The sequence below is a fragment of the Callorhinus ursinus genome, unplaced genomic scaffold, assembly GCF_003265705.2.
Source record: "Callorhinus ursinus isolate GAN/ISIS: 27379988/994484 unplaced genomic scaffold, GSC_fseal_2.0 scaffold92, whole genome shotgun sequence".
Classification (NCBI taxonomy): domain Eukaryota; kingdom Metazoa; phylum Chordata; class Mammalia; order Carnivora; family Otariidae; genus Callorhinus; species Callorhinus ursinus.
Window position 1 is genome coordinate 993,549 of NW_027397154.1, and position 17,465 is coordinate 1,011,013.

Sequence of the window (17,465 nt, forward strand, 5' to 3'; positions counted from 1 at the left end):
CCGATGCAGGACTCGATCCCGGGACTCCAGGATCATGACCTGAGCCGAAGGCAGTCGCTTAACCGACTGAGCCACCCAGGCGCCCAGCAGAAGAGTAGTCTTAATGGAGTCATGTTAATTATGGAGGACTTTATGATGATTTTTATCTGTTTCTGTCCTTTAGCAGGAAGGACAGATTTTCCCTCGGAGGCTAGTGAGGGCTGCTGGTATTGTTTCTGGGGCTGAGGTCTCCTTTGTGCCCTGTCTCCCCAGAAAGAGCTGGGCACCTTCGCTCAGAGCTCTGTCGCGCTCCACCAGTCCACTCCCGGCTTTCAGACCTTGTTCCAGCCCTGCAACCTGCTGGGGGCAGTGCAGCTCGTTGAAGACTTCAACACGCACGTCAGCATCGACTGGAGTCCTCGCAAAACTGTCAAGAAGACTGGTAGGGGACCCATGTCCGCTTCTGCTTTTTGCTTGCATTGAGTTATCTTGAACCTTCCTTCCCAGGAGACAGGGCAGGGGACATCTATAATGTCGTCCTTGGTACCCAGTATCTACGTTCCAGGAGGTCATGATAGTGTTTGGGCTTCTGTGAGGGCTGGGCAATGGACAGGACAGGGTGGGGGGCAGGGCTGGGTCGTGGTCCTTGGCAGATGTGAGGGCGGGAAGCAGTGGGAGTGAGGTCATTGGGGTCTGGGGAAGATGAAAGGCCAGTGGTTGAAGTTGGTTCGTGGTCAGGTTTTTATTCTCTGCTTCTTTAAGATACTTTTATTTCCCTTCATGATTGCAGTGGTATCTCTATTTTGAATGAAATGTTGATTTGGGAGTTAGGTACAAATTAGAGAGGTACATTTGCCATGTTCAGTATTTTAAAGACTTGTGCAGGTTTGCTTTCTGCCATGCATTTTTTAGTAATTTTTGGGAACACATTTGCTATTCCCTTAAACTGAATAATTGCTTCTGATTAGTTTCCTGGCTTAGCAGATGAGTTGTGATTTGAAATCCCTGACTCTTAGCATTAGATTGAATTATAGTTGAGTTCAGGTGCATTATGTTATAGACACTGATCTCAAACGACTCTCTTAGCTCTCTGATGGTAATGAAAACCTAACATCATGGCCTGGTTATAGATTATACATACAGTGTCCTGTGTTTTTCTTCTGGGGATACAAAAATACCATTTTTGGAAGGAGAACTATGGATATAGTGGTGCTTCCCATGTCTGGAAAGGCAGAACGTGCCTGGAACGAGAGGCTTAGGAGCAAGGCAGAAATGAGTGAGACTGAATTGCCTTGTTCCTTTTACGGTTTTTGTTCCCAACCCCAGGAGGAATCTGGGAGGACTTGCTAGAAGTTAAGTAAGAATCAAATCAGATAAAATCTGGAATACCAGATTGGTGAGGGAGATGAAAGCAGCTGGCATCTTATCCTGAAAGAAAGGTCCCTTCCCTGGCAAGGCCTTCGGGGGGCAGGGGGAGGCGATGGCAGCGTTTGCGCGCTGTGTGCCCCAGGTGGCTCGCACTGTCACAGGTGCCCGCGCCGCTGAGGGAAGAGTGAGCGTGTCCGTGTTTAGTGGCGCCGAGCGGGACTCGCCGTAGGCCTGTGTTGGGCTGAGGAGGTTGCTGGGAACTTCTGCGGGAGGGGAGGTGGAGACACCCCCAGGTAGGGGCAGCTCTAGCTAAATGCAGACTTGCATTCAGAAGCTTTTGTTCTGGGATTTCATTTACCACAGAATTGTTTCCTCACAGCAGACGAATTTCCCTGTTTGCCAAAACAAGTGGCTTGGATCCTGGCCACAAGCAAGGTGTTCATGTACCCGGAGCTACTTCCAGTGTGTTCTCTGAAGGCGAAGAACCCCCAGGATAAGATTTTCTTCACCAAGGCCGAGGACAAGTAAGGGTTTGCCGTGGGGGAGCAGAGGGCCCGAGGGCCCCAAGGAGAAGACCTGGTTCTTTGTCTTGAGGAGCTGGGGGGCAAGCAGGCACGTGTTACCCGACACGGACACGGAAGGCCGGAAGCTGAGCTGGAGTGCTGGGCGCAGCTCTGCGGTGGGTTTGCTCGAGCGCCAGACACTGCTCTTTTTGGGGAACAATGTGCATTTTTGGAAACATTTTAACTTGGTTTTTTTTTTTATTTATTGTAAAAACCAGTCTCATAGTACTTTTAGAGGCAGTTTTTCAAAGGAAAAAATTTTTATCCATTATCCTAACCACCCCATGACAATGATTTTTTTTTTTTTAAAGTAAAATCTCTGCGCCCAACATGGGGCTCTAACTCACGACCCCAAGATCGAGAATCAGATGGTCTACTGACTGAGCCAGCCAGGCGCCCCCAATGATTTTTCATATAATTATTGGCAATTTAAGTATAATTTTATTTTGCCTTTTTTGACCTAACACCTTGAAATTGTTTTTCTGTGCTCTGTGCTGGAGCACCGTCCTTCCTGTAGTTTCCGTGTGCTGTCTCCTCAGGTGATCTTCCACGGGCCCTGGGACAGCCCTTTTATCTGCTACTGTTTCATTTTTTCTTCTCTCGTGTTTTGCTGTGTTAGTGGGGCTTCGGCAAGGATCTTTGCGTATAGAGCTTTTGAACGTCTTTTGAGTTTATCCCTTTGGGTAAATTCTCAAGCGTGAGATGATTTGGTAAAGGTCAGGAACATTTTCATGGCTCTTGATGATACTTGGCCCACTGCCATCAGCGAATTGCGGTAGATAGGTAACCGCAATCGAATGGCTTATGTTGGGAGGCAGTATCGGTCCTGATTTAATGTCTCACACCATGCCCATTATTCATCTCACATTTGTTCTGTTAGCCCCATTCTCTTTCCTTTGAATTTCTTTTGTACTATTAGTGTGAAGCACGTCACGATCTGACATTTTTTAGTGATTCATGCCCATTTTTCCTCTTCCCACGTGACTGGGAACCCCTGGTTGTGTCTCTGTCATTGTGCTTGCTCGCCATGAGTAAGCACCTGCAGATCTCTGTGGGGCAGCCACTGGCTCGCACAAGAATGAGGTGTGCCACTGTTGGGGTGTACCCTGGGTGTTGCTCTGGGGACAGGGCGTTCTGCAGAACAGAATAAGGCGAGATTTAGGTCATGGCTCCTTTCTCAGTTTGTTGGCTTTAGGGCTAAAGCACTTTGAAGGGACCAAATTTCCTAAGCTGCTGATCAGCAAGTACCTCCTCACCTGCAAGACCGCCCACCAACTGACAGTGAGGATCAAGAACCTCAACATGAACAGAGCGCCTGACAACATCATCAAAGTAAGTGCTTCCTGTGAACTCCCCGGGGCCTCACTCCAGCTCAGCTTCACCGCAGAGGGCCCTGGTTCCTCCCACCAGAGCTGGGTCAGTCCCCCTCTGGCTTTTCCAGGGACATTGACCCTTGTTCTCCTCTGGAGTATCATCTTCTTCCTCTGTTATGGGTATTTCTCCTAAAAATAAAATTACTCCAACTTTTTTTTTTTTTTAAGATTATTTATTTGAGAGAGGGAGAGAGCATGAGCTGGGCGGTGGGGGGGATGGGGCGAGGGAAAAGCAAACTCCCCGCTGAGCAGGGAGACTGACTCAGGGTTCGATCCCAGGACCCCGGGATCATGACCTGAGCGGAAGGCAGATGATCAACCGACTAAACCACCGAGGCACCCCAAAATTGTTCCAACTCTTAAAATATTTCTCAACTTCACATTTCCCTCGAGCCGCTCTTTCTGTCTCTTTCCCGCTAGCCTTCTGGAAGGGTAGACAACACTCCGCTGTATCCTTCTGCTTACCTTTTTCTATGTGGGTATGTCTATCAAAGTTAAAAGTATATATCTTATAAGAGGTAAATAGTTTAAGTGCTTTAGAGTCAAATAGTTCTGTGAGGCTTCTTACAAAGAATATTTTTCTCCCGATTTCCTACTGAGGTTTTTGAGGGGTGGTATGTCTGCGTCTGTATCTGAGTGGCTTGCTTGTCATTGCCACCACTTGATGCTTTGGTTTGAAGCCTTATTTAGTAAAGTGCAACACGGACGACAGAGATTTGGGCCTCCCACTGCCACAGCCCTGCCATCATCACAGGTGTCTTCTGTCCTCCGGTTCTCCCACTAGATCACAGTGTTGGTTAGATTCAGGGCTCACATTATAAGCGTATAATTGCTTGGTACATGTCCCTCCCAGCTGAGCTGTGTGGTGTAGCGTGATTGCTTTGCTTTCCTGCCGACATGTTTTTGTGGAGTTGATAATTGCATTTGGGGGAGCCGGTGGGGCTTGGTCTCGTGAGGTATGTATTACCTGTTCAACACCGGAGTTTACTTTAGTGCTAGGAGTCTCTGGTCATTTTCAGCTTCCTGAGGAAGCCTCTCCCCAACTCCGCTTATGCTGTTCCCTCTAAACGTGTTGCTCTCTCCACTTGCTACACGAACGACTTCTTGGGGTTTTTCTTCCCCCATCATCATGGGTTGGTTTTGCTTCTTTCCCCTGTGCATCCTCCTGGTCCCCGAACCCACATCTTTCTTGATTTTACTTCCTTCTTTTAGCGGAGCACATCCTCATGGCATTCTGGGGAAGAGTGCTTGAGAAACAGATGTGTAGATTTAAACTGGCCGTATTCCCAGTGTTCACCACTGCGTGAACAGGACCAAAGCCACATCCTGGTTTGTGTGTGTGACCATTGTCACTGTGCGACATAAGGTCTTACTTTTGGAAGAAACGGGGAAGGCTACATAAGACCTTTCTGTCTTATTTCGGCAACTTCTTATGAATCTAATTATTTAAAATAAAAAGTTTTTTTAAAAAGTCTAAAAATATATCTCTTTTCTACTCTCCACCTTCAGTGGGTTAGAAATAATTTTTATTAGAAAGTTTTAAGGGACTTGCTCCATTTTCTTCTCGTTCCTAGTGCTGCCTCTTTAGATTTGATGCCTTGAACCTGTGTGACCTGTGCCCCCCACCCCAGCGGCATGTAGGGTTTTTCCTTTTCTCCAGCGTTTTGGGGTTTTATGGTGCTGCGGATGTCTCACTGTGGGTCCAGTGTCATTAATCCTGAAAGGACTGGGCACCTCGCCCCCCCCCCCGCCCCCACAATGCGTGCTGTCCCCTGGGCGGTACCCCCGGCCTCCCAGTGGTCTTCTCTTTACCCAACAATTTGATCTTTTGTTGTACTTTCTGGGGTGTTACTTCAGCTTTTTCTTCTGACCTTTCTGCTGAGGTAGCTCTTTATTTCTTCGGCTATATTTTTAATTTCCAATAGCTTTTTTACATTCTTTGAATATTCTTTAATGGTGAACGGCAGAGGGAGTGTGGGAAGCAGGGGAGGACGAAGGCTGGACTTGTCCCCTGTGTCTCCTCCCACGGCACCTGGCGGCCTCTGTCCAGCTGCTCGGCTCAGGAGAGGCTGCCCGCAGCTATGGCCAGCGGGGTGGGATTTGGGGCGTCACTGCCTCTTCAACAGCTTCTGCTTGCCCTCCTCATCTTTACCTGTTCCCACTTCCAGCTTTACCCGCACTTCTGGAGGTTTCTGTTGTCTCACCCTGTGGCTGGCCTTTGACATCCGTCTCGTCGGCCCTCAACTTCTCTCCACGTGACATTCGGCTTTCTTCATTCTACGTGTCTCCACTCATCCATCTGCTTTTTAGTTTTGAAAATTTTGTTGCTTTCACCTTTCATTCTCTCTCCTTATAGGCTTTTACCTTAAAGCAATTCCCTTGTTTTCTTGGGGTTTTGAAGAGGGAACAAAGCCAAATGGGTGTGTTTAATCTGTTTTTAGCAGTGCGTTTCTCCTTCGCTCTTTAAGTTCTGCAAGTGTGGACGGTGTCCCTGCAAAGATCTGTTCTTTCCCTGTTGGGTGATGCGCGGGCTGCTTTCGTGGCCTCCTCCTGTGTCGCGGTCCGGTTGGGACTGTGGCGCCTTCGCTCCTGCTCTCAGCCAGCTGCTCCTTCACCAGCTCCTCTTGCCCGCTCCTCCCACACGTCCACGTTCCACAGGAGACTCGCAGCGTGTCGGGGTGCCCTGTCTCCTCATGGTCCTCAAGTCTGTGTCCTTGGTCCGGATTCTCCCGAGCGCCAGCCATTGCCAGTTCTTCCCTGGGCTGCCTCGTTGACTCCTCAGTCTGAGCTCTGTTCCTTTGAACCTTCCGCCTGTGGCTGCCGGCACCCTCCCCTCCCGCAGCTCCCCCTGCTGTGGTCTGTCTCTGGGACCTTGCGGTCTGGCTCTTGTCTCAGTGCACGAAGCTGCAGGTTGTCCTTGGCCCCCCAGCTTGACCACTGCCATATGCCGGGCTGTCCCCAGCCTTCCGTGTTCTTACCCTGCTTCCTACCCTGATGCCCGTGCCCTTGGCGCCGGCCCGTGACGGCTGCAGTAATGCCCTTGTTTTCTAAACAGCGTTCCTAATTCTGGCTCCTTCCCATTGCTGCCGTGGCCACCTCCAGATGACTTCCGGGTACAGCTCACACTGTTTGGCATGGCCGGAAGGCCCCCCCGCCTTACCTCCGACTTGTCTCCGGAAGTCTCTTCACATGCCTTTGTTGTAGCCAGACCAGTCTCTGTGGTTCCTTCATCACGTTCATGATTTGGGACAAGAAGGGTGTCTGCCCCTCCCTACCTCCCTCGGCCAACTCTGTGCTGTCGAGATTCATCTGTAGTTGTAGCTGCTCCAGAATTGTCTTTATTGTTCAAGTGTGACGTTTGTGTCATTTTTGTGGGTGCATCTCTGTACTTCCTCACAGAGCATTGCATGGGTTTGGCTCACTGTCCCGTGAGTCTGTGGGCTCCCCGGGAGCAGGGAGGGCTTTTCGCGCTTGTCCGCTTGGCCTCTAGCAGGCGCTCGGCAGATGTGGATTGGATGGATGCTTGTCACTGTTTTGATTCCTGTTAATTTTTTTTTAAGATTTTATTTATTTATTTGACAGAGAGAGACACAGCGAGAGAGGGAACACAAGCAGGGGGAGTGGGAGAGGGAGAAGCAGGCTTCCCGCGGAGCCTGGAGCTGGGAGGGAGCAGGGAGCCCGACGCGGGGTTTGATCCTAGGACCCCGGGATCATGACCTGAGCTGAAGGCAGACGCTTAGCGACTGAGCCACCCAGGCGCCCCTGATTCCTGTTAATTTACTCTTAAAACTGCTTCAGTCTCTTCTTTCCCTTCCCCCCTGATGTCCTTTGCACCATTACTTCCTCAGTAGGAAGCTTCCGTGGGTCGTGGCTGAGGGTTAAGGCGCTGCGTGTAGGAGCAGATCCGAAGGATGGGCTCCGATCTTCTGCTTCCTTTTCTCTGTGACCTAAAGTTCTCCCTGTCTGATGATCGCGAGTGTTGCAGAATTGTCATTAGGATTGAGAACTTAGTGTAATTTGAAATGCAGAGCATGTAGCATGTGCTGGTTATGGTCATGTGTGTACGGTGGGGGGCGGGGGGCGTCGCAGACTGCCGCACACTCAGTTCCCCAGTCCAACAGAGGGCAGTGTTTCTGGAGAGAATGTAACTCGTGTGTCATTTCTTCACGCTCAGTTTTATAAGAAGACCAAACAGTTGCCCGTCTTGGTGAAATGCTGTGAAGAGATCCAGCCCCATCAGTGGAAGCCACCTGTCGAGAGGGAAGAGCACCGGCTTCCGTTCTGGTTAAAGGTACGGCTTTCCTCCCGGGGGTGTGTGGGCGGCAGCAGGGTGGCGGGGGGGGGGGGGGGTTACTTTATGCCCCGGGCGGAGCCGGAGCTGGAGCCGGTGCCGTAGCGCGGGCTCAGCGGGTGCTCCTCCTTCCCCCTCCTCTCCTGCTGCTGCCCCTTTCCCCACGTGACTCTGCTACCTCTGAGAAATTGTGGCAAAATGATACGGCGTTTCTAGAGCATATAATTAGGATGTAGTCTTTAGAAATTGGATATCCTGCAAGAAAATTCCTTGAAAAGATTTTTTGAGACTGTCCTGGAAAAAGGCCCCTAAAGTCTCGGAAGCCCCGTTCTTCTCTCCAGGTTCTGACACGTGTTGGATCAGTGTGTTCTTGTTCTCATAGGCCAGTCTGCCATCCATCCAGGAGGAACTGTGGCGCATAGCGGACAGCGCCAGAGGGGTAGGAAGTGTGACTGGAACCGCTGAGGGCAGCTTAGAGCCAGGCCTGGGAAAAGGCAGCTCGGAATTGGGCAGTGAAACTCTGTACCCACTGCTGTTGCCCAAGGGTGTAGTCCTGAAACTGAAGCCAGTGGCCAACTGTTTCTCCAGGAAGGCCTGGAGACAGAAGCGGCCATCAGTCCTGAAGCCCTTGCTAATCAGACCCAGCCCCTCTGTCCAGCCCAGCTCCACCTCTGGGAAAACACCAGCTAGGTCAACTCTGTCCGAAGCCCCTCCAAGCAAAATGGTGGTCCGGATTCCTCATGCGATCCAGCCAGCCACTGTCTTGCAGACGGTGCCCGGCGTCCCTCCACTGGGGGTCACGGCGGGGGACAGTTGTGAGTCTCCGGCAGCACTGCCTCCCACAGCCCCCGAGGCCAGGACCAGCTTCCCTCTGTCTGAGCCCCAGACCCTGCTCTCCTCTGCCCCTGTGCCCAAGGTAATGCTGCCCTCACTTGCCCCTTCCAAGTTTCGAAAGCCATGTGCGAAGCCAAGAGCCTCCAAGAGAAAGGGGGCCACGGCCTCTCTCCGTCTGGAGCCCGCCTCCCTCCTCCACCCGCTCCCCGTTATCTTCACCGTGCCCGCCGCCACGGTGAAGGTTGTCAGCCTCGGCAGTGGCTGCAACGTGATCCAGCCCGTCAGCGCAGCCGTGGCCCAGACTCCTCAGACCATCCCCATCACCACCCTCCTGGTGAACCCCACTTCCTTCCCCTGCCCATTGAACCAGCCCCTTGTGGCCTCCTCTCTCCCACCCCTGATTGTTTCCAGCAACTCTGTGAGTCTTCCTGTTCCCTCCGCCCCTGAAGACAAGGCCCAAGTGAATGTGGACATTGCTTGTCCTTTGGTTGAAGGGAAAAATGCCTTTCAAGGCCTAGAACCCAAATTAGAACCCCAGGAACTATCTCCTCTCTGTGCTCCTGTCTTCCCCAAAGAGGAGCACAGCCCAGGGCCCCCAGCAGCAGATCATGTGTGCCAGGAAGAGCAGCCAGAGAACAGTGCCTGTGGCTGGACTCTGGTGAAGGCCGAGGATGGGAGGCAGGCTCTGGAGCCGCTGCCTCCAGGGGACTTGCAGGAAATGGTCAAGATGGAACCTCAGGACCCCGGGGAGGATGACCCCAGGGGGTCCCCAGGGCAGGACACCTGTGAAGACCGCAGAGAGGAACGTTCTGTGGGATCGGACGCTGGCTTCCCAGGTGAGGACCCAAGCGGTCCTAGTGAGCTAAGGAGACAGCCGGCCTTCCAGCAGGACGACAACAGAAGTGAGCTGGCTAGAACCTCGTCAGCTTCTCGGGGACCCCGGGATGAGGGAGACTCCGGAGATGTGAGCAGAGGATCTCCCAAGATGGCTTCTTCCTGCGCCGACCCTGAAGTGCGCAGCAGCCCCCCCGGCAGGTCTGAGGACCTGGCCAGCGCCGTCGGCCAGGCGCCGGGGATCCCAGCTGGGCCGGAAGCTGGGAGCGAGAAGGACGGGCCAGAGGAGGAGGAAGAGGAGGACTTTGACGACCTGACCCAGGATGAGGAGGATGAGATGTCGTCAGCCTCCGAGGAGTCTGTGCTCTCGGTCCCGGAGCTCCAGGTGAGAGCTGGGGAAGATCCTCCGGTGTTCTGTGGCCTCAGTAATTTGCTTGATTTGTTGACAGGTCACCTGCTTGCTTGCTGCACTTAGTCCTCCTGTCATTTTTTTTTTTTTTAAGATTTTATTTATTTATTTGAGAGAGACAGCATGAGAAAGGGGAGGGTCAGAGGGAGAAGCAGACTCCCCGCCGAGCAGGGAGCCCGATGCGGGACTCGATCCCGGGACTCCAGGATCGTGACCCGAGCCGAAGGCAGTCGCTCAACCAACTGAGCCACCCAGGCGCCCTCCTCCTGTCATTTTATTTGACTTTTGAATACCGTGTGGGACGGTTTGGGGACGGGGGGTTGAGGCGGGAGGGGAGGAAAAGGTGAACTTTTCCTTGGGTGTTATGTGTGACTCAGTCACTAAAGCGTTAGATTGAGTCACCTGTGCGCAATTGAAATGCCTAAACATGTAGATCGTAAGTGTGGACCCCAGCAAAGGAAAACGGTCTTCCTGGTATAAAACGCACCTTCCCCCACCTGCTGCTGGGCTGGCAGCCCCGTTCTCCCTGCGCCGGTGGTTTGTGGGGAGCCGGCGCCAGCCCTGCGGATGCTTTCGGGGGCTTTGCAGGAAACAATGGAGAAGCTGACCTGGCTGGCCTCCGAGAGGCGCGCGGGCCAGGAGGGCGAGTCCGAGGACGAGAACTCCCAGGAGGAGAACTCTGAGCCTGAAGAAGAAGAGGAAGAAGAGGCAGAAGGAATGGAGAGCCTGCAGAAGGAGGACGAAATGACAGACGAAGCCGTTGGAGACCCTGCTGAGAAGCCACCGGCCACCTTCGCCTCGCCCGGGACTGCCCTGGAAGCGGAGGCCAGCAGCGCCCCGCCAGGTGAGTGGCGAGCCTGGTGTGCGGGGCGGGTCTCAGCCAGCCTCCTCTCTGAGTGCTGTGCCGAACGGCTGGTCCGAAAACCAGGTGTGAGATTTTAGACGACGTCCTCTGGGGGCCCCCCTGCACGCTGCCCTCCCCCAAACATGTTTGCCTGGAGCCTTTGCAGAGAAGCGTGCTCAGACATTTCAGATGTGACTCTTACCAGCTGCTAGGTTTGCATTAGGTTCACGCGAGCTTTTATGCTGGTTCTCAATCCATCTGTCACGTGCGTGGCTAAGAGCCTCGTTTATTTGCGGTTCCTCACCGAGACCTAGTGCGTGAGAGCCCGGCGTGAGCCCAGGCTCCTGCTCCGGACTCCCGTTGGCTATGTGCAGCAGCTGAGGGCCTCCTCTCATCCCAGGGGTGCGACTGTGCCGGTGCTGTGGGGGGCTGGCCTGCCACGCCATCGTGCCTTCCTGCCACGTTCCTGCCAGCTGCTCCTGAGGCCATCCCAGACAGCCACCGGGATTTGGGTGGGCTGGGTGCGGGTGGCTGAAGGGAGGAGTAGGGTTGTGGGGCCCGACAACCGTCTTTCTTGCGTGTTTTCCCAGGAGAGAGCGGCCGAGCTGCTGGGAAGGGCCGGGGCAGTCAGCGAGTTCGCAGCAAGCGGGGAAGCCGGGCCCGGGCCAGCAAGGACACGTCCAAGCTGCTGCTGCTGTATGACGAGGACATTCTCGAGCGGGACCCCCTCAGGGAGCAGAAGGATTTGGCCTTTGCTCAGGCTTACCTGACCAGGGTAGGCAGGGACTGCTTCCCGCTACTGCCCGTCCCCCCAAACGCGGCTGCTTCTCCTTTCCAGGGACCGGTGTTGAAAACAGAGTCTGATTTTCCAGCCGCACAGCCACCTCGCAAGCCTCTGCCTTTGCTCTCTCCTGGAATTGCCCTCAGATCTGTGAGAGAGACAGGACCCAGGCTTCCGTCGTCCACGGCTTGTTGTGAATCCCTGAGCATCACCTCTCTGTTGTTCAGAAAGCAGGGAAAGGTGGCACTGCCATCATCAGTGAGAGGGGTGACTTTGCAGGGTTGGCTAAAGCAGGCGTTTCCTGAGCCCTCGGCAGGAGAAGAAAGACCGTTGGTGCACTGGCCAGAGAGTGGACTCCGGGAAGTGCCCTGGTCTTCGGAGAGCTGACCCCACTGTGCCTGGCAGCTGCCCTTGGCATGCAGCCATCTGGTTCCTTTATCCCCCCGGCGGTTCGGCCTGCTAGCAGTGATGGTCATGCCTTCTGGTCTGCTGACAGTTTACCAGCGTTCCTAACGTATGCGTGGTTCCCCCCGCGGTACCATGTGGAACTGCGTGTGCAGAGCGCTCCTTGTCTATCTCAGTGAGGGGCTGAGATCAGGAGGGAGAGGCTAGAGCCGTGGGCTGGAGACAATGCTCGCTTGGTTTTGTAGGGAGGGCTGTGGCCCCTGGAGAATGAAGGCGTTTTAGAGGCCGGCCAGGCAGGGAAGGGGCGGTGGTGCCTGACTCACTGCTCCATGTCTTCCGTGAGCAGATCTCAGGAGCCATTGGAGGAGTACGCTCCACAGGGTGGTTCTGGGGCTCTGTGTGGGGACTCCTCCTCCTCCTCGATCCATATGGCTCTTCCCTGTCCTGATGGCGGAACGTCTTCCTGTGTAGGTACGAGAAGCACTGCAGCATATCCCTGGCAAGTATGAGGACTTCCTGCAGGTCATCTATGAGTTCGAGTCCAGCACTCAGAGGCAGACAGCTGTGGATCTCTACAGAAGCCTGCAGGTTCTGCTCCAGGACTGGCCTCAGCTGCTGAAGGATTTCGCTGCTTTCCTGCTGCCCGAGCAGGCTCTGGCCTGTGGATTAGTGAGTGGACGCGTGAACGCCACACCCGGGGGGGCTGCTGGGTCCGGGGACAGGGGACCTGAGTAGAACTGGCTAACGCCATCCTTGTCTCTCGGCGACCCCCGGTCAGATGGCCCTGCCTTGGCCCAGGGTGATCAGCGCCCCCTTGTTTTCAAGGAGTGGTCTTCCCAACCCCTTTTCTCCCATTTTCTTTGTATGTGCAATGAGGGGTTGTACCCTCGGTCACCAGTGAAGACCGTGGGTGAATCACGCACCCTTTGCTCCTCCCTGTTGTAAAACAGGTGTTCGTTCCAGCAGATACTTATTGTGTGTGTCCAGTGCATCGTCAGGCAGGGTTCCGGTCCTAGGAATATAGTAATTACAAAAGAACGATGTCCTTGCCCTCATGGAGTGTCATTCTCTTGGGGAAAGTCAGGTGATAAACAGTAAAACATATATATAGTAAATGTATATAAGGATTATACAGTACATATGAACAGTAAAATGTGTATAATGCTTTTTAGCGCTAATGCCTTGTGGCCAAGTACATCGGGAAGGGGGTCTAGAGAGCTGCAGGGGGCATGGGTGGGGGTGGGGCCTTGCAGTTTTATTTCGTACACGGTGGTCGGGGATGGCCACTGCAGAAGGTGACATTCGAAATGTTGGCCAGTAAGTGTCTACATGCGAGGGCTTAGTCCCAGGTGTTCAGGAGAGGGAGACCCAGGAGTGAAGGGTGGAGTGAGTTCTTCTGGTCGGCTTGAGGCAGGCCCGGGGTCCCGGGGTCCTGGGGGGGACGCACACCCGCACATGCTCTCTCCCCGTGGGAGGAGCAGCATGGGTGCGAGCACTCTGGAGACGGAGACGCGCTGCGGCGTCTGAGGTCACAGCCCGTGAGACAGCCAGCAGCTTGACATTCGCACGCCCCCGGACGCTTGCCGTCCCGTCCAAGACTCTTGGGTTGGTTGCCTTTGCAGCCCAAGGTGCGTAGATGCCGGGGCCTTAGGCACCGTCTGGCGGCTGTAAACGGGGTCCCCGTCGCCCCCGCTCCCCGGCCCGACGCTCGCTCCGGGGGCGTAGCGCCGTCCGGTCCGTGCTCGCTGTGCCCGTGACGCTCTTGCTTTCTTTCCACCGGGGTAGTTTGAGGAACAGCAGGCGTTTGAGAAGAGCCGCAAGTTTCTTCGGCAGCTGGAGATTTGCTTTGCAGAGAACCCCTCGCACCACCAGAAGATCATCAGGGTCCTCCAGAGCTGTGCGGACTGCCTGCCCCAGGAGATCACGGAGGTGCTCTTCCCTGTCCTGCTGGCACCCGGGCCCGTTCTCTTGCTTCTGGGGTTCTTGGACTTCCGGAGGGGATGAAGAAGGCGAGGACTTTTGTCGGCTTTCCTGAAGCATAAACCCCTGGAACAGGGGGTGCTTGTCCCCTGAAACCAGAGCCTGACTGAACTCAGAGGCTCAGGGTTGCCATCAGTGCCTGGAAGGGAAGTTCAGGGAAGGAGGTGATGGGGCCTGGGGGGGACCCGTCTCCTCGCCGTGCTCGGGTTGCTGCCGGGGCTGGAGATCAGGAGGCCGGGGTGCAGAGTGTGGTCATCAGGGATCAGACGTGTTATTAATCCCCCTCCAGTGTAGGCATGTGAGCGGGGAGGGGATGCTGAAGCAGTCTTAGCGGTCCAGGAGAGCTTTCCTTGGCTGTCCCTCAGTGGACAAGGAGGGTAGACCTTGGGGGCGAATGGGACTGGTTTGGGACGGCAGCCTGGAGAGGCCCTGGACACTTCATCCTTCCCCCGACCACTCTCCCCAGCTCAAGACGCAGATGTGGCAGCTTCTGAAGGGCCATGACCACCTGCAGGACGAGTTCTCCGTCTTCTTTGATCACCTGCGCCCAGCAGCCAGCCGGATGGGGGACTTTGAAGAGATCAACTGGACGGAGGAGAAGGAGTACGAGGTACCGGCTCCGAGGCTGCAGTGGGCTTGGGAAGGGGGCAGGCCACGCGTCGGAGGGGTGCCTGGCCAGGGTCTGCGCTGAGGGGCCCCTGCTCCTCCCCAGTTTGACGGCTTTGAAGAAGTGGCACTGCCCGATGTGGAGGAGGAAGAGGAGCCCCCCAAGATACCCACAGCCTCCAAGAGCAAAAGAAGAAAAGAGATTGGGGTCCAAAATCATGACAAGGTACCCCAGGTTGTAGGGTGTCACCCGCTTGCCATAAAGCAGGCCTTGAGTTTTCTGCATGTTTCTCTGGCTGGTGCGGTGCACGGCCTCTGGGGCCCCAGGTGGTCGGGTCAGGCTGCAGAGCCCCCCGGGGGTCGGCGGGGAGGTGCCGAGGAGGCTCCCCCACAGCCGCCCCATTACAACGATGCTTCCCCCTCGGCTCTCTGGCTTGGAGTGGTTTCCCTTGCCCTTGGGTCTCGATTCCTTCCTTTCTATTTGCGTGAAGAGGTAGAACCGAGCATCCCCACTTAGCAATATCGGTAACGGCCAATACTCAGCTGTGTGACGACAGATGTGTACCTCTCGGAGGTGTTGCACCCGGATCGTCCCCTCACTTCCTTCCACGGCAGGGCCATGAACAGATGGCTCTTGTTTGCATTTGACCCAAGAGGAAAGGGACGTGCAGCTCGAGGCTGGTGCCGGGGCCTCGTGTCTCCTAAGTGGCAGTGCTGGGGTGCGGACCCCGGCGGCCTGGAGTCTGCTCAGACTCACTGCCCTCTGCCACTCGCCCAGGAGGAGTCTGTTTTCCTCTTCCTTCGGCAAAACTGCTTCTTAGCAGCGGGATGACCTAGGGCAACTTACTGAATCTGCGTCAGCCTCTTTGTCGTTTGTGGGGGTAGTAACGGTACTGGCATCTGGGGTCCCTGAACAGAGAGTGTCCCTGAGGGGGCCTCCCTGTGCACAAAGCAAGCCCCCCGCCCCGAAGGGGTTGGCGGAGGGGGCAGAGCCCCAGGTACAGGGACGCGGGAGCCAAGGTGGTCGGTCATCCCAGGACTTTGCCTCCGATTGTATCTGACTTCAGTATTGAAGCATCTGGGCAGCTGGGCTAGGTCAGTCCTCTGGGTCGTTGCAGGGTCGTGGCAGGGAACTCCAGCGGGCTGTGGTTGAGTCTCCCCAGGCCATGGGAAGAGCTGCAGTGCCGCCAAGGAGAAAGGGTGCTGGTCAGGGCGGCTTGCTCGGGTGGCCTGCAGCCCGTGTGTTCTCTGGGCATCACGCACCCTAGCTGGCCACTAACCAAGCCCAGTGTTTCCTAGGAGACTGAGTGGCCAGATGGAGCCAAGGACTGTGCCTGCTCCTGCCATGAAGGAGGCCCTGACTCCAGGCTGAAGAAGAGCAAGAGAAGAAGCTGCGGCCACTGTGGCAGCAGGGTGAGCAGGGGCGGGGGGGACCGCATGGGGGGCCGGGCGCCGTAGCTGCCTCACCGCGCTGGGCTGTCTGCTCTATCCCCGTCACGCAGTGTGAGTGTGCGTGCGCCAAACAGAATCCTGTACAAGTATGTGATGGATTTTGCTTTTTGAAGATAATCCTGTGGGTAAGGAAGGCTTTTAAAATTGGAACAATCTGAACCACTTCAAAATATTTCTGATTTCTTTTTTTCTTCTCTTATGAAATACACAGACCCTAAAAGTAATGCCGGTTCTCTAGGGTAGGGTTGGCTGGCAGCAAAAATAAGAGTTCTTGGTTCGAGGAGCGGGAGAAGCAGACTTTAAAATTGTCAGTTGGCCTGCTGATCATCGTGGCCGGGCTGCTTCCCGTGCTCAGGCCCCAAAAACAAAGGCCGTGTGAGGATACCCTTGACCAAGAAGGCCGTTCCCTGCAGGTCTGTGACAGCAAGTCCTACAAGAGCAAGGAGCCCCAGGAGTTGGCGGGCAGCAGTCCCCACCGGGAGGCCAGCCCTGGGCCCGGTGCTAAGGAAGCCGGGCAGGGTAAGGACCTGCAGGAGGAGGAGGCCCCCGAGGAGCGAGAAAGCACAGAGGCAGCTCAGCAGCAGCCTGGCGGGAGCACTGGCAGCAGGGGGACGCCTCTTCCCCGTGAGTGCTCTGCCTCCCAGCCCCGCCTCGGTCCCTGTTCCCACCTCATTCTAACATACTTCCAGCAAGAACGTCTCCGAGCCAACGCCCTGCCCATTAGGTTACTCAAGTAATAGGAAGTCCTGTGTCTGGCCTTTGCTTTGCTGTGGCCTCTGCCCTCTGGCCGAATTGGGAGTGCTACCGCCCACATGATGCGTACTCTCTTCCCCTGCCCTCAGCCCCGTGATCTGCACCCCGAGGACTCGGCCACCCTGGGCCATGGCAGTGGGACTTTGTATCGCTGTATAAGCGACCTCGGGCCCCATCCTCGCCTCGGTCCTTGAGGTTGGGGCTCTGTCAGCGGTAACCAGCCTGCATGGCCCTGCGGCAACTCGGGGTTCTAGGTGCATCTTGACCCTGTCCATACCCTCAGATCTTTACTTTTCTCCTAAGCAGGATTGGCAGTGGGGAGCACTCCGCTCTCCCCTCAGGAAGTGACTCTTGCAGACCAGCTTGTCCTGGATGACCCACGGCCCTGCTCGCCGGAGACCCCTCGGCTTCCCTCCAGTACTGGGGCCATGCTCTGCACTGGGGGGAGAAGCCAGGCTGGGCAGGAGGTCCTCTCCTGCCCTCAGGCATCCCCCAGACTTCGGAAGGAGAGGGAGGAGCAGGAGGCAGTGGGTGAGCCAGAGGCTTCCATGCCGGCCTGGGAGGCTTCGGAAACGGAGAAATGGCCTGGAACTGTTGAGCCCCCTGCTTCCTTCCTGAGTCCCGTTTCCTCAAGGACCAGAGACATGGGGAGAACACAGGTATCTGAGAGATCAGATACTCCAGAGAGCTGGTTGTTGGCAGGCAGAGCTGCCGTGAAGACAGGAAACAGAATGTCCCCTGTCCATGAATCTCCTTCGTCAAGAATTGACATCTCAGAGACTTCTTCCAAAGCCCCTAGGGGAGGTCTGGCTAAGGACAGTGGAAGCCAGGGCAAGGGTCCAGTGGGAGAGCCGCACCCGAAGGCCACAGAAGCTACGGTCTGTGCCAACAACAGCAAGGTCAGCTCCACTGGGGAGAAGGTGGTCCTGTGGACAAGGTAGGTAGGGTGGACGACGTGTGTGTGTAAAATTCGTGGAACACATCCATATTCCT

General features: G+C 55.3%; 1 protein-coding gene across 8 annotated transcripts in view; it reads left to right on the plus strand.

Annotated features, from left to right (window-relative positions):
- The window catches only part of GON4L (gon-4 like), a 69,066-nt gene that overhangs the window by 50,976 nt on the left and 625 nt on the right, over positions 1–17,465 (plus strand). For 5 of the 8 annotated variants that reach the window (XM_073888534.1, XM_025858702.2, XM_073888535.1 and 2 more), the window contains 14 exons: positions 253–421; positions 1,727–1,871; positions 3,092–3,242; positions 7,458–7,574; positions 7,957–9,627; positions 10,240–10,495; positions 11,086–11,270; positions 12,153–12,350; positions 13,467–13,610; positions 14,128–14,271; positions 14,374–14,493; positions 15,567–15,680; positions 16,133–16,343; positions 16,779–17,409. In XM_073888534.1, the coding sequence (XP_073744635.1) occupies positions 253–421; positions 1,727–1,871; positions 3,092–3,242; positions 7,458–7,574; positions 7,957–9,627; positions 10,240–10,495; positions 11,086–11,270; positions 12,153–12,350; positions 13,467–13,610; positions 14,128–14,271; positions 14,374–14,493; positions 15,567–15,680; positions 16,133–16,343; positions 16,779–17,409 (4,256 nt within the window). Of the gene's footprint in view, positions 1–252; positions 422–1,726; positions 1,872–3,091; positions 3,243–7,457; positions 7,575–7,956; positions 9,628–10,239; positions 10,496–11,085; positions 11,271–12,152; positions 12,351–13,466; positions 13,611–14,127; positions 14,272–14,373; positions 14,494–15,566; positions 15,681–16,132; positions 16,344–16,778; positions 17,410–17,465 lie in introns of those variants that run through there. The other 3 variants (XM_025858705.2, XM_025858704.2, XR_012376921.1) reach the window with 3 other exon arrangements.